Source organism: Capricornis sumatraensis, chromosome 5 (genome assembly GCF_032405125.1).
Source record: "Capricornis sumatraensis isolate serow.1 chromosome 5, serow.2, whole genome shotgun sequence".
In the NCBI taxonomy this organism is placed as follows: Eukaryota; Metazoa; Chordata; class Mammalia; order Artiodactyla; family Bovidae; genus Capricornis; species Capricornis sumatraensis.
In genome coordinates, this window is record NC_091073.1 from 34,208,560 (window position 1) to 34,221,141 (window position 12,582).

At 37.1% G+C, this 12,582-nt stretch overlaps 1 protein-coding gene across 1 annotated transcript in view; it reads left to right on the plus strand.

Annotated features, from left to right (window-relative positions):
* The window catches only part of ABCB5 (ATP binding cassette subfamily B member 5), a 115,091-nt gene that overhangs the window by 84,324 nt on the left and 18,185 nt on the right, over positions 1-12,582 (plus strand). The window contains 3 exon segments of the mRNA XM_068972746.1: positions 153-356; positions 3,978-4,078; positions 5,046-5,186. Of these exon segments, the coding sequence (XP_068828847.1) occupies positions 153-356; positions 3,978-4,078; positions 5,046-5,186 (446 nt within the window).

Here is a 12,582-nt window from a genome sequence, read left to right on the forward strand (position 1 = left end):
TCATTTGGGTTTTCTGTAAGATGTTATGGAATATATTCAAAATAAAAATATATGTATAAATAAAAAAAAATCTTATTTTGCAAGAAACTATCATCGCAATTCTTATAAACTTAAAATTGACTGGCTTTTCCCCAATTTATGTCTGATTATAGGCAACAGGTTCAAGGATTGGTGTCTTAACACAAAATGCAATTAATATGGGACTTTCAGTTATCATTTCCTTCATATATGGATGGGAGATGACACTGTTGATTGTGAGTATTGCTCCAGTACTTGCTCTCGCAGGAATGATTGAAACAGCAGCAATGACTGGATTTGCCAACAAGGATAAGCAAGAACTTAAGCGTGCTGGAAAGGTAAAATAAAGACCATTGCTACCATCATAACATTTTAAGAGAAAATCAATAAGAGATTCCATATTTAACATTAACTTCCTTTCTTAAGAATCTGTAAAGTGGTGTATATGTATTGAAATCCATACAAATCAGTTTAGGATGGGTATAGATATGTCATAGCAATAGGGTGGCACAAAATTTAGAGCATGGGCTATGCAGTCAAATTGGTTGAATTAGAATTCAGATTCTATCACTAACAAATGTGTGATATGAGCAAGTTATATCAACATTTCTGGACTTCAATTTCTTCCTTTGTAAAGTAGAAATAAAATACTATCCACTTACAGATCTTCATGAGTATTATAGAAAATAGTCTTATTAGGTATATGCAATAGTATCTGGAGGGCAGTAAGCACTCAATAATGTCAGTCATTATTACTGTTAGCAAATTGTGGGGGAATTTGTTAACATTGTGATTATCCACTCTCTAATTGTTGAATAATTAAATTTATTGAATAATTAAGGGTGTTTCATTTTTCAAAATAAAGAGGAAATATAATATTTACTAAATGCAACTCTGGTGGCTCAGAGGTTAAAACGTCTGCCTGCAATGCAGGAGACCTGGGATCGATCCCTGGGAAGATCCCCTAAAGAAGGAAATGGCAACCCACTCCAGTATTCTTGCCTGGAGAATCCCATGGACAGAGGAGCCTGGTGGGCTACAGTCCACGGGATCGTAAAGAGTCGGACACGACTGAGCAACTTCACTTTCACTTTCACTTAAGGCAAGGTACTGCTATTGGGAGTGCCTAAAACAAAACTTTATACTGATCAAAAAGAACAATGTATTTACTTAGAAAATGCTTTGACATATATAACTTTCTTCCCTAGTACCTCAGTCAATAAAGAATCTGCCTGCAATGCAGGAGACCAGGGTTCAACCTGGGATGGGAAGATCCCCTGGAGAAGGAAATGGCAACCCACTCCACTATTCTTGCCTGGAAAATCTCATGGACAGAGGAGCCTCACGGGCTACAGTCCATGAGGTTGCAAGGGTCGGACATGACTTAGCAACTAAACCTACATGTAACTTTCCCAAGATCAGTCATATTCATAACAATCATCATTGTAGTAGAGCTTTAGGGAAATACTGGAAATGTAGTACCATAATATCTAAGAATTGAAAGAGATGTCATTTGATCCAGCCACTCACCCAAAGTAGGAATCTCTTACGTAACATCCCTGTTGAGTGTCTATCCATCTTCTATCCTCCCTTTTCTGCAGTTGCAGATGGTTTATTACTTTCCCAGGCTGTTGCCTACCCCTTAGATGGTAGTCACCTTTTTTGTTTGCTTGCTTTTGGGGACCTTCTGTCCTTCTCGGTTTTCATCTCAGTAGAGGTCCAAAACCTGTTTCTCATGATTTTAGGAAGCTGCACCATGAAAATGTCAAGTCTTCTCTTGGCCATCCAGCCCAAGATATAGTATTAAAGATTTATATCAAAGCTGGTGAATATGCCTGGGTATGAAAATGATTTTAATATCCTTATGGTCTGAATCACAGTGACTGTATCATATTAGATATAGATCACATATTAGATATAGATTAGATATAGATATAGATCTAATATATCATATTAGATATAGTATCATATTAATATCATATTAGATATGTATCTAATATGATACAGTCACCTATTCATGAATAGGGAGCCAATGAAGCACAAGACTCAAATAAATCTGGTTTTCATGACCCTTGGACCTTTCCACCTTTCTTGCACTAGATAAGGACCTTTAGAATGTCTACTTGAGCAAGAAAACTGAACTGTTTAGCATGTATTTGCCTCTGAGGGCTGAAATTTTGTTCAGCCCTCCATGTGTTTGCAAATTATCACTACTTCCAAGTTAAACTGGCCCTAATTAATTGTATTTTATTCATCTTAATTTTTATGACATGGTGGTGGTGATTTAGTCACTAAGTCATGTCTGACTCTTGTGACCCCATGGACTGTAGCCTGTCAGGCTCCTCTATCCATGGGATTCTCCAGGCAAGAATATTGGAGTGGGTTGCCATTTCCTTCTCCAGGGGATCTTCCCAACCCAGGAATCGAACCCAGTTCTCCTGCACTGCAGGCAGATTCTTTACCAACTGAGCTATGAGGGAACACGTCATCAGCTTTAGTTACAAATCAAAAATCTTTGATTTTTTTTTCCTTTTTTGCATTATTAGAGTAACCTCAGACTATACAATTAATAATTCCAATCAAATAGGCAACGTGTCCTTTTCCTACTGGCTTTTTAATCTGTCACTTTACCAAACACCAAAACTTAGAATATGGACCAGTAAGAATATGGTCCTTCTTTGGTTGCATGTATAGATTTGGACAAATCATCAAATGTTTTATTTTTCAGATTTAAAATGATCAGTTTAAAATAAAGGTTATTTTCTAAGGCTCTCTTATTAGTCCTTTCTCCCTTGTGAAAAGTGAACCCAAGATTTTGTGTTCATTTCTCTTTATTTTCTTCAAGATTTCAGCATTCTTATCCATTTTCCTTATGTACTAAAAAATATTACAAATGGAGGTTTCTTTGAGTTTCTTTTGAAATTACAAGACTTTAGAGCAGAATCCAGGTGTCCTGATCATGGTCTAGATATCCAATTCTCTCCCATAACCCAACTTCCCCTTCAAATAACCTTGAGTGTCTACCTAGGTCTTCATCTTTCCGCAGTCCACTCTGCCAGTCTGGAAACAGACTGTGAAAGCAGGAAATTTCTCTTTTAGATCAACATGTGTTCTCATGTCCAAATTATTCTAAGCCAAAAATCTCCTCCATTTTTGATACCTCTTCTTTTTGAAAACTATGTAACTGTGAAGAAGCATTAATATAATTAAACTAAATATCATTTTTAAGGGATATCTCTGGCAATCCAGTGATTAAAAATCTATGCTTCATTGCAAGGAGCACAGCTTTGATCCCTGGTTGGAGAACTAAGATCCTATGTGTTCTGTGGTGCAGCAAATAATTGAATAAATAAATATCCTTTTAAGGTTACAGAAATCAAAATGAAAAATAGCCATAAAATATCTTATACAGAATTGAAAAGCCACACTCCATGTTACTTTATGGCAGTATTCCTAAGTCCTTGGGTTGCTATTTGCATTTCTGTGCTAGAATGAAACAATTATTTATTTGATTCTCTCTGCTGTCTTTTTCTTGAATTAACTCAAAATTCATAAGACAGCTCCTTTGCATAGTTACATATGGATATAATGTTCACTAATATTTGATCCCTCAGCTTATGGAACTAGTCTAAATAGAAATTCAATGAAGACTTAAAGAAGGCTAAATTTAGATCAGTGGACTAAATCTTTTCAAAAGGAATTTTCCTTGAGTGTATTATCCTGATATATTACTTTTTTTATCTTATTTTGTCCATGGGTTTGCAAAAAGAGTCAGATACAACTTAGCAACTAAATAACAACAATCTTATTTTGGGGAAAGAAAAAAAGAAGCTAGGAAAACTCATCAGAAAAACTTATTGACTTGATGTACTTAACATGTCTTCAGTGTGACTGTACTTCACAATCAGAAGTTTAACCACTATTAATTTTATTTCCCTTTTATTATCTTGTTTTATAAGATAGCAACTGAAGCTGTGGAAAATATACGTACTATAATGTCATTAACTAGAGAAAAAGCCTTTGAGCAAATGTATGAGGAAACTCTTCAGACTCAGCACAGGTGACTGTAGATTTATACTGACTGTATTAACTATAGTTTGTTCCTATAAAGGCAGTACTCCCAGGTGACTGCAGTGGTTTGCCTGCCAATTCATTTGCTCTGGAATCATTCCTAATAATGGCATATCAGAATTTCTCACATAAGTCCACCAAGAGCAGACTAGAAAGAGGAGTTGAGAGTAAGCACATTTAGAAAATATGTTTTAGGTCCTCTCACATTGCCATGAAGTATAACTGGGTGAGCATTTTATTATTTCCATGAAACAAGGTTGAGGAAATAACATATTTAAGAAAGAAAATAATATTGCTTAGCCCTTTATGGGGAAGGAAATGGCAACCCACTCCAGTGTTCTTGCCTGGAAAATCCCAGGGACGGGGGAGCCTGGTGGGCTGCTGTCTATGGTGTCGCACAGAGTCGGACACGACTGAAGCGACTTAGCAGCAGCAGCAGCAGCAGCAGCCCTTTATATTGAATCTCTTAAAAAAATATATTTACACATCAAATGTAATCACTTCTTTTAATTTTAAACTACCCCTCCTTACTTTAGCAGAAAGATAGCTTTGTATTCTTTCACACTCATGCTTCTTTGGTTAGTACTGCCCTTTAATTTCCATCATTTATTCTCTTAGTGCAAGATTAAGATAGAAAATATTTTTAAGCCAAATCTCTTTAATTCTTTCATTAGGTCTTCTTTAACAGACCTTGCCCATTCATTTGAAAACGCATAGAGTCAGTTTTGTTACATCAAACTATAGAGCCATATAGCTATAGGGAAAATCATTATTTCTGTTGTTTTCTCTGTAATAATTACTAGTAGTTAAAAAGGTAAATTCTTAATTCTTAGAAAAAATTCTCTAAAATTCTAAATAATAATGTATCTTGTTTTCTATATTCATTACTCTACATTTATTTAAAAGACCTTGCTATACCTCATGCCCCATTATCTGGTAAATTTTGTGCATTTCAGAAATACCTTGAAGAAAGCACAGATCATTGGAATCTGTTATGCATTCAGCCATGCCTTTGTATATTTTGCCTATGCAGTGGGATTTCGATTTGGAACTTACTTAATTCAAGCAGGACGAATGACCCCAGAGGGCATGTTCATGTAAGTCATGCAAATATATAAACTCTGTAAATGGGTTATGTACTTAAAGTAACCAGAAAGATGTGTAGTTTAGAGTGCAATATCATTTAAATAATATATGTGTAAAAGACATACTGGGAAATTTAAAAATAATTGTTATTTAATAAGTACAGTCAAGTCAGTAAAATACTGATATAACACAGGACTTCCTCGTGGCTCAGACGGGAGCCACCTGTAAAGCATCTGCCTACAATGCGGGAGACCTGGGTTCAATCCCTGGGTCGGGAAGAGCTCCTGGAGAAGGAAATGGCAACCCACTCCAGTACTCTTGCCTGGAAAATTCCATGGACAGAGGAACCTGGTAGGCTACAGTCATGGGGTCACAGTCGGACACAACTGAGCGACTTCAGTGTCAATGTCAACACAGGCGTATGTGTGTGTGCTGTTGCTTCAGTTGTGTCTGACTCTCTATGACCCCATGGACTGTAGCCCGCCAGGTTTCTCTGTCCATGGGATCCTCCAGGCAAGAATACTGGAGTGGTTGCCATTTCCTTCTCCAACACAGGTACTCTGAATTAAACTCTCAAATGAATTACTTACTACTTCAGTTTACCAGATGTGGGAATATAAGGTAAAATATGTCTTCTTGTTATCCATTATCTCTCCAGGTAGAGATAGCTGTAACAAGTATGATTGTAAATCAGTGAGGTGAGTTCCTTGCTAAGCAAACACTCCAGAAGAAACTCATGTAAATGAGTATTTCTCCTCAGAAAAGTCACACTGAGAATTGATCTTGGCATCCCAATGAGGCTGCCTCTTCCCAAAGCATTTGTTGGTGCTTTGAAACTCTCTTCTCATAGTTATGAATTTCTTTACTTCATACAAATACCTAAATTCAACTTCTGAAATTAGAAAAATTAATTTTGAGTATTAATTCTGAGCTTCTTAAGTCTCCCTAAAATGTCAGAATGTTACTAATCTATATCATAAATGTCACTGCTAAACATTTAGAGCTGCCCTGAGATTTGTTTAGAATTTAGAAAGATGGTAACAATAACCCTGTATGCGAGACAGCAAAAGAGACACAGATGTATAGAACAGTCTTTTGGACTCTGTGGGAGGGAGAGAGGGTGGGATGATTTGGGCGAATGTCATGAAAACATGTATAATATCATATAAGAAACGAGTTACCAGTCCAGGTTTGATACAGGATCCTTGGGACTGGTGCAGTGGGATGACCCGGAGGGATGGTACAGGGAGGGAGGTGGGAGGGGGGTTCAGGATAGGGAACACATGTACGCCCGTGGCGGATTCATGTTGATGTGTGGCAGAACCAATACAATATTGTAAAGTAATGAGCCTCCAATTAAAATAAATAAATTTAAATTTAAAAAAAAAACTAAGCAAACAATCTTCTTAGTTAAAGAATGATACAACCTCAAAATCACACCATCACTATCATGCCTGCAAATGACATCAGGCAGGATATTTTGAATGGGGCCTCTCAAGACTGCCAACCATTCTGTTTCATATGATAATCACAGTAACAACAAACTTGATTGAGTCCTTATTCAGTATTAAGGATTTGTAGTAGACTATTTGCTTAATCTTCTCAACTGCCCTGTGAGATGTTATGATTCCCATTTTACAGGTGGGGAAAATTAAGACTCAAGGAGGTTACCTAACTTGGCCAAAGTCACTTAATCAGTAAGTGGCAGAGCACAGATTCAAGTTCATGCTACAAGATGCTAGGGGCTTTGCTTGGTAGACATTTATTATTATTAATCATTAGTTATTATTATTACTAACTCTGTGACAAATTTGCATAGAATATTTCTATAAAATTATTATTTTTAAAGTCTTATGTAGTTTTCTGAACATTTAAATATCGAGAGGCGGGCTAATGATTACCATAAATGGAACAAGTGACTTGCTTAATGTTATTTTATGGCCCTAAAAAGTAGGAGAATCAAAAGGCCCCCATACAAAAACTCCTCCTCCTGCTGGCCTATCACATTTCCTGAATTTTTTTAAACTCATTAAAAAGGATAATTTCTGGAGACATAAAATTTGTATCTGTCAGAATATATGTTAAGACTATTAACATGAGAGCATTAATGAACAGTGTCACATTGGTATTTCCCAGTGCCCTGAGGGAAGGAAGAAACAAGGAGCTACGCACTAGTATCATTTTTTATTTGTTTCATTCAACCAGACTACAAACAGACTAAGGATACTGATACTTTTATAGTGTGGACACAGGGGATGGGCTCTGAAAAATATGGGAATGGGACTGTGCAAAATGTGAACAGATGAGATTTGTCTTCAATAGCAAAATCTTCAGCTTTCTTGGAAATCCAAAGTGGTCTCTGACAACTATGATCATGTCATGAGTGTCCCTTTATCAACATTAAATTATACCTAGCTTGAAGCATGCTGCACTTTCCAGAGTAGGACAGCTTTCTATCTCATCAGCTAAGTGAATGGAAAATTTTACCAAGTTAAACACTTCCTACTAGAACCCTCTTTAGGTAAAAAGAACTTCGTGCTGTTTTCTAAATTAGTGATTTCCTGATTCATTAATCGAGAAACTGGTTAAAAATGAAGATATTTGGAGCTCACCCCACAGACCTAATCCAGAGATATGTAGATTTGGTGTAGGGCCAGGAACCTACATTTTACCAAACATCCAGATTATTCTGAGGCACAGAATCTGAAGATCACTCTTTAAGAAATACGAGTATAGGGACTGAATCCCAGGCTGCTCTCCATAGTTCCTTAAAACCTTAGAGTTTTCTTTTGATCATTTCAGAAACTTTCCTAGAATTATCTAAAAATTGGGAAATTCATATTTTAGTTTATTGTATAAAATAAAAATGTTTTATTCACTCTATAAAATGTAAATGTATTTTCATGATTTATAGCTACCAGGATGGGTAAGCTGTCTGTCTTTCAGAAATGACAGTGTGTCTTTAGAGGGCTTCCCTAGTGGCTCAGATGACAACGAATCTGCCTGCAGTGCAGCAGACCCAGGTTTGATCCCTGGGTTGGGAAGATCTTCTGGAGAAGGGAATGGCTACCCACTCCAGTATTCTGGCCTGGAGAATTCCATGGACAGAGCCTGGCAGGCTACAGTCCATGGGGTCACAAAGAGTCAAACATGACTGAGCGATTTTCACTTCACTTATAAAAGGAGATATACAAAGGGAGTCTTATCAGCAGAATTCCTTGATGTGCTCATAATATTACTTTATCAGCCAAGCTACTATCAACCTTAGCTTTTTCTTCTTAAAAAAAAAAAAAGGTCATATAGATTTCTTATGGTAAAAGCTGTCTCTATTATCGTAAAAGTTTCTCTGAAATGGGCATTTTTTTAAAAGGTTTTAAACATTTTCACTCTGTTGCCTTGCAGCCAATGCATAACCATTTAGAAAAATTTCTTGCTTAGATTTTCATTACACATATGTGTAGTAAAACTCTCTGCTTCTGCCTTTGTTAGTCCTTGTAACACTTTGGGTTTACTCTAATATAAATGTACACGCTTTGAGAAATACAACATAAGTTTATTCTGTCTGAATTTTAGTGTCTTTAGGTTAGTTTCTAGCTGACTTGTCTTGTGCAATATAGTGCAGAAACCTTAGTGTCCAGCAGAGGCTTCTGTAACTTCATACTCCAACTTCAGAACTTGCCTCTCTCTCTGTTTCTTCCTTCTATGCTATGCATATTAGCAGGAAGATAAGCAGAGCAGATGGGTAAGAAAGAATCAAGGCATCACGCCTTCAGAATAGTTAAAATAAAAGCCACAGCTTTGAAAACTGCCTGACAAGCAGAGCCAAGCAGCATATGTGTTGCGGCCTAGTCCTCCAAAAATCCAAATACAGTTAATGACAGGAAATCATATTGGACTTTGAATATTCAATCTCAGGTAGCTCAGTGATAAAGAAATTGCCTGCCACGCAGGAGACAGTTTGATCCCTGGTTTGGGAAGATTCACTGGAGGAGGAAATGGCAACCCACTCCAGTTTTCTTGCCTGGAAAATTTCATGGACAGAGAAGCCTGGTGGGCAACACCCCGTGGGGTCACAAAGAGTCAGACACGACTTAGCAACTGAGCACGAGCACAGAAAGCAAGCTAGATCCTCACGATTATCTTTGCTCTGGTAAGCCAGGGAGCCATGGAACAGTGTTAACATTTTACTGATAGTTAGGAAAACAACCTTGATTAGCCAAAACAAGGAAAACAGTAAAGTCTTCTTTCAGTGTTTACTGCCATGACAGCTACCCAACTTCTCCCCAGAGATTATCCAGAAGAGAGGAGGACAAGATAAGGAGACCAGATAGAGGGATCAAGCATTGAAGGGATCTAAAGGAGACAAACCAGGGGAGATTTGATATCTAAGGTTGTCTGAAGATTCTAAAATGGGAAACAAGTGGTAACAAACCCCAACGTGCAGGACACAGCTCGGGTCAGCTTTCCACCGAAAGGAGTACTGTAGAAGGGAAAATACAGTAAACAAGGAAGTTCAAGTTCCAGGCCTGAGGTTTTCACAGCTATGTGATCCTGGGCAAACTGCTTATTTCTCTGAGTTAAGAGTCTCCTGATTTATTAAAAAGGGATAAATTTTCCTACCTTACTCCGAAGTGATCAAATGGTGTCATATATATGAAAATATTCTATAAAACCGAAAGAAACAAATAAATATAAGTTGTATATTTTCTTTCTTCCTTCTGTTGAGAAAGGGATTTAGGGTAAAAAGAAAAGAATCTTTGTACTGTTACCTAGATACAGGGAGAAAGAGTATGAGTATAGCAATAATTGTAATGGCCACCTGTGTGAGGAAAGATACTTTATCTTCCAGTTCAAAAACAGAAATTTACTGGGTAGGGACTTCGGAAGTTGTGGTTTGACCTGCTGCACTAATCTACATCCACAGAAATGTGTGAGCTTATTTTCCAACAGGAAGTGTCCCATTAACTTTCAGTTCTGTGAAAGGAATAACAAAAACTTAAACATTCACTGAGCACTATTCTAAACACTTTACATTATTCAATTCTCACAACAATCCCGTAAGATGCAGATAGTCTTGTTATCTCTGATTGTCATGCAGAAGCAGAACCACAAAGAACGTGCAGAGGGTCACAGAGCTAGTACAGAAAGGATGGAACTTGGATGTAGGCCCAGTGGTCTGGCTTCAGAGTCAGTCTCAGAACCCCCTAGTATACTTCTTGAAGTCGTCAAAGGTATACACACTGGATATGGGAGCAGGGTTAAGGGGAGACATACAGACGTGAACTAGTTACTATGCTAGATATTTCTATTTGGAGCAATTGTATTAAAATCAGGTTTGTTCATTTCTATGCTTTTTTATTGTTGTTCCTAGCCAAAAGATCTTTTAAAAATTTGAATTCTATTTCAGCAGCAATGATGGGCAAGGAGATTTCTCCATTGTTTGGAAATGCTTGAAAGGATCATTGTAGCAAGGCTGCAGTGACAATGACCCCATGCACCCATGAAGAATCCATATAACAAGGAAAGCTCAGCACGTGAAAACCCTCTCCAGATCTCTATTTGCTCAATATTCTCTTTCCTTAACTCTACCATCCCAGAGATGTTTGCTATAAAATCAGTAAAGCAGTATAAATTCAGAGTAAATCCATGTAAGGATAAGCTGTAGATAAGATTTCTTCTTCCATGGACAATTTAAATTTAAGAAAGCTATGGGAGCTAAATTTTAGGTTTTTTAATTCTTACATTACATATTTGTGGCTCAAGAATTTTTTCTACATGCAAATCATTTCTGAACTGTGCAATGCTTCTTGTAATCTTATTTAGGCATGAAGAGGCTGTATAATACTATCATACATTAATAAGTACATTATACTATAAGTTATATAGTATATATATAATACTATACATTGTTATATAGTAGATATATAATATATATATAAGTACTATATAAGGATACTATATAGTGTATATATATAGTATATATAGTACTATTATATATAGTATACTATTACTATACATTATATATACTTATATATAGTATATATATAATTATTATATATTTTATATATATACTATATAACTTATAGTATATATAGTATACTATACTATATACTATATATAGTACTATATATACTATATAGTAATTATATATAATACTTTATATATACTATTATATAAGTATATATAATGTATAGTAATTATACTATATAAGTACATTAATACTTTGATGAATGTGTTATTGGTGACTTTAAAACATTTGTCATCATAGCAAATTACTCCTCTTTATGTATCCTAAATGGGCAAAATTCCCATGACCAATATTGGCATGGCAAGTCAGCCTGAACATTTCCTGGAGTAAACTCTTGGTTCAGAGGCCTCCAGGAGCTGGGACCAATTTGAAGAGACTTAACACTGCAGTCCATGGGGTCGCTAAGAGTCGGATATGACTGAGCAACTTCACTTTGACTTTTCACTTTCATGCACTGGAGAAGGAAATGGCAACCCACTCCAGTGTTCTTGCCTGGAGAATCCCAGGGATGGGGGAGCCTGTTGGGCTGCCATCTATGGGGTCGCACAGAGTCGGACACGACTGAAGTGACTCAGCAGCAACACTCTCATGGAGTTAAAGCACTGGTTATTGTGCAATAAATACTTAAGTGGAAGTGAATTGCACTTTAGTTCATTCTATCTAATTGGGCCAGATGAGGTCAGGACAGATTCTGTAGCTTTGGTCTCTTTATACAGCACCCACTGGGAGAAAAGTATAATGGAGAATAATGTCCCTGACTAAACCCCTAGACTTTATTTTTGGGGGCTCCAAGATCACTGGAGATGGTGACTGCAGCCATGAAATTAAACAACGCTTGCTCCTTGAAAGAAAAGTTATAATCAACCTAGACAACATATTAAACAGCAGAGACATTACTTTGCCAACAAAGGTCCATCTAGTCAAGGCTATGGTTTTCCAGTAGTCGTGTATGGATGTGAGAGCTGGACTATAAAGAAAGCTGAGCACCAAAGAACTGATGCTTTTGAATTGTGGTGTTGGAAAAGACTCTTGAGCATCCCTTGGACTGCAAGGAGATCCAACCAGTCCATCCTAAAGGAAATCAGCCCTGGATATTCATTGGAAGGACTGATGCTGAAGCTGAAACTTCAATACTTTGGCCACCTGATGCGAAGAACTGACTCACTGGAAAAGACCCTGATACTGGGAAAGATTGAAGGCAGGAGGAGAAGGGGACGACAGAGGATAAGATGGTTGGATGGCATCACCAGCTTAATGGACATGAGTTTAAGTAAACTCCTGAAGTTGGTGATGGACAGGGAGGCCTGGCGTTCTGCAGTCCATGAGGTCGCAGAGTCAGACACGACTGAGCGACTTAACTGAACTGAACTGAAACCCCT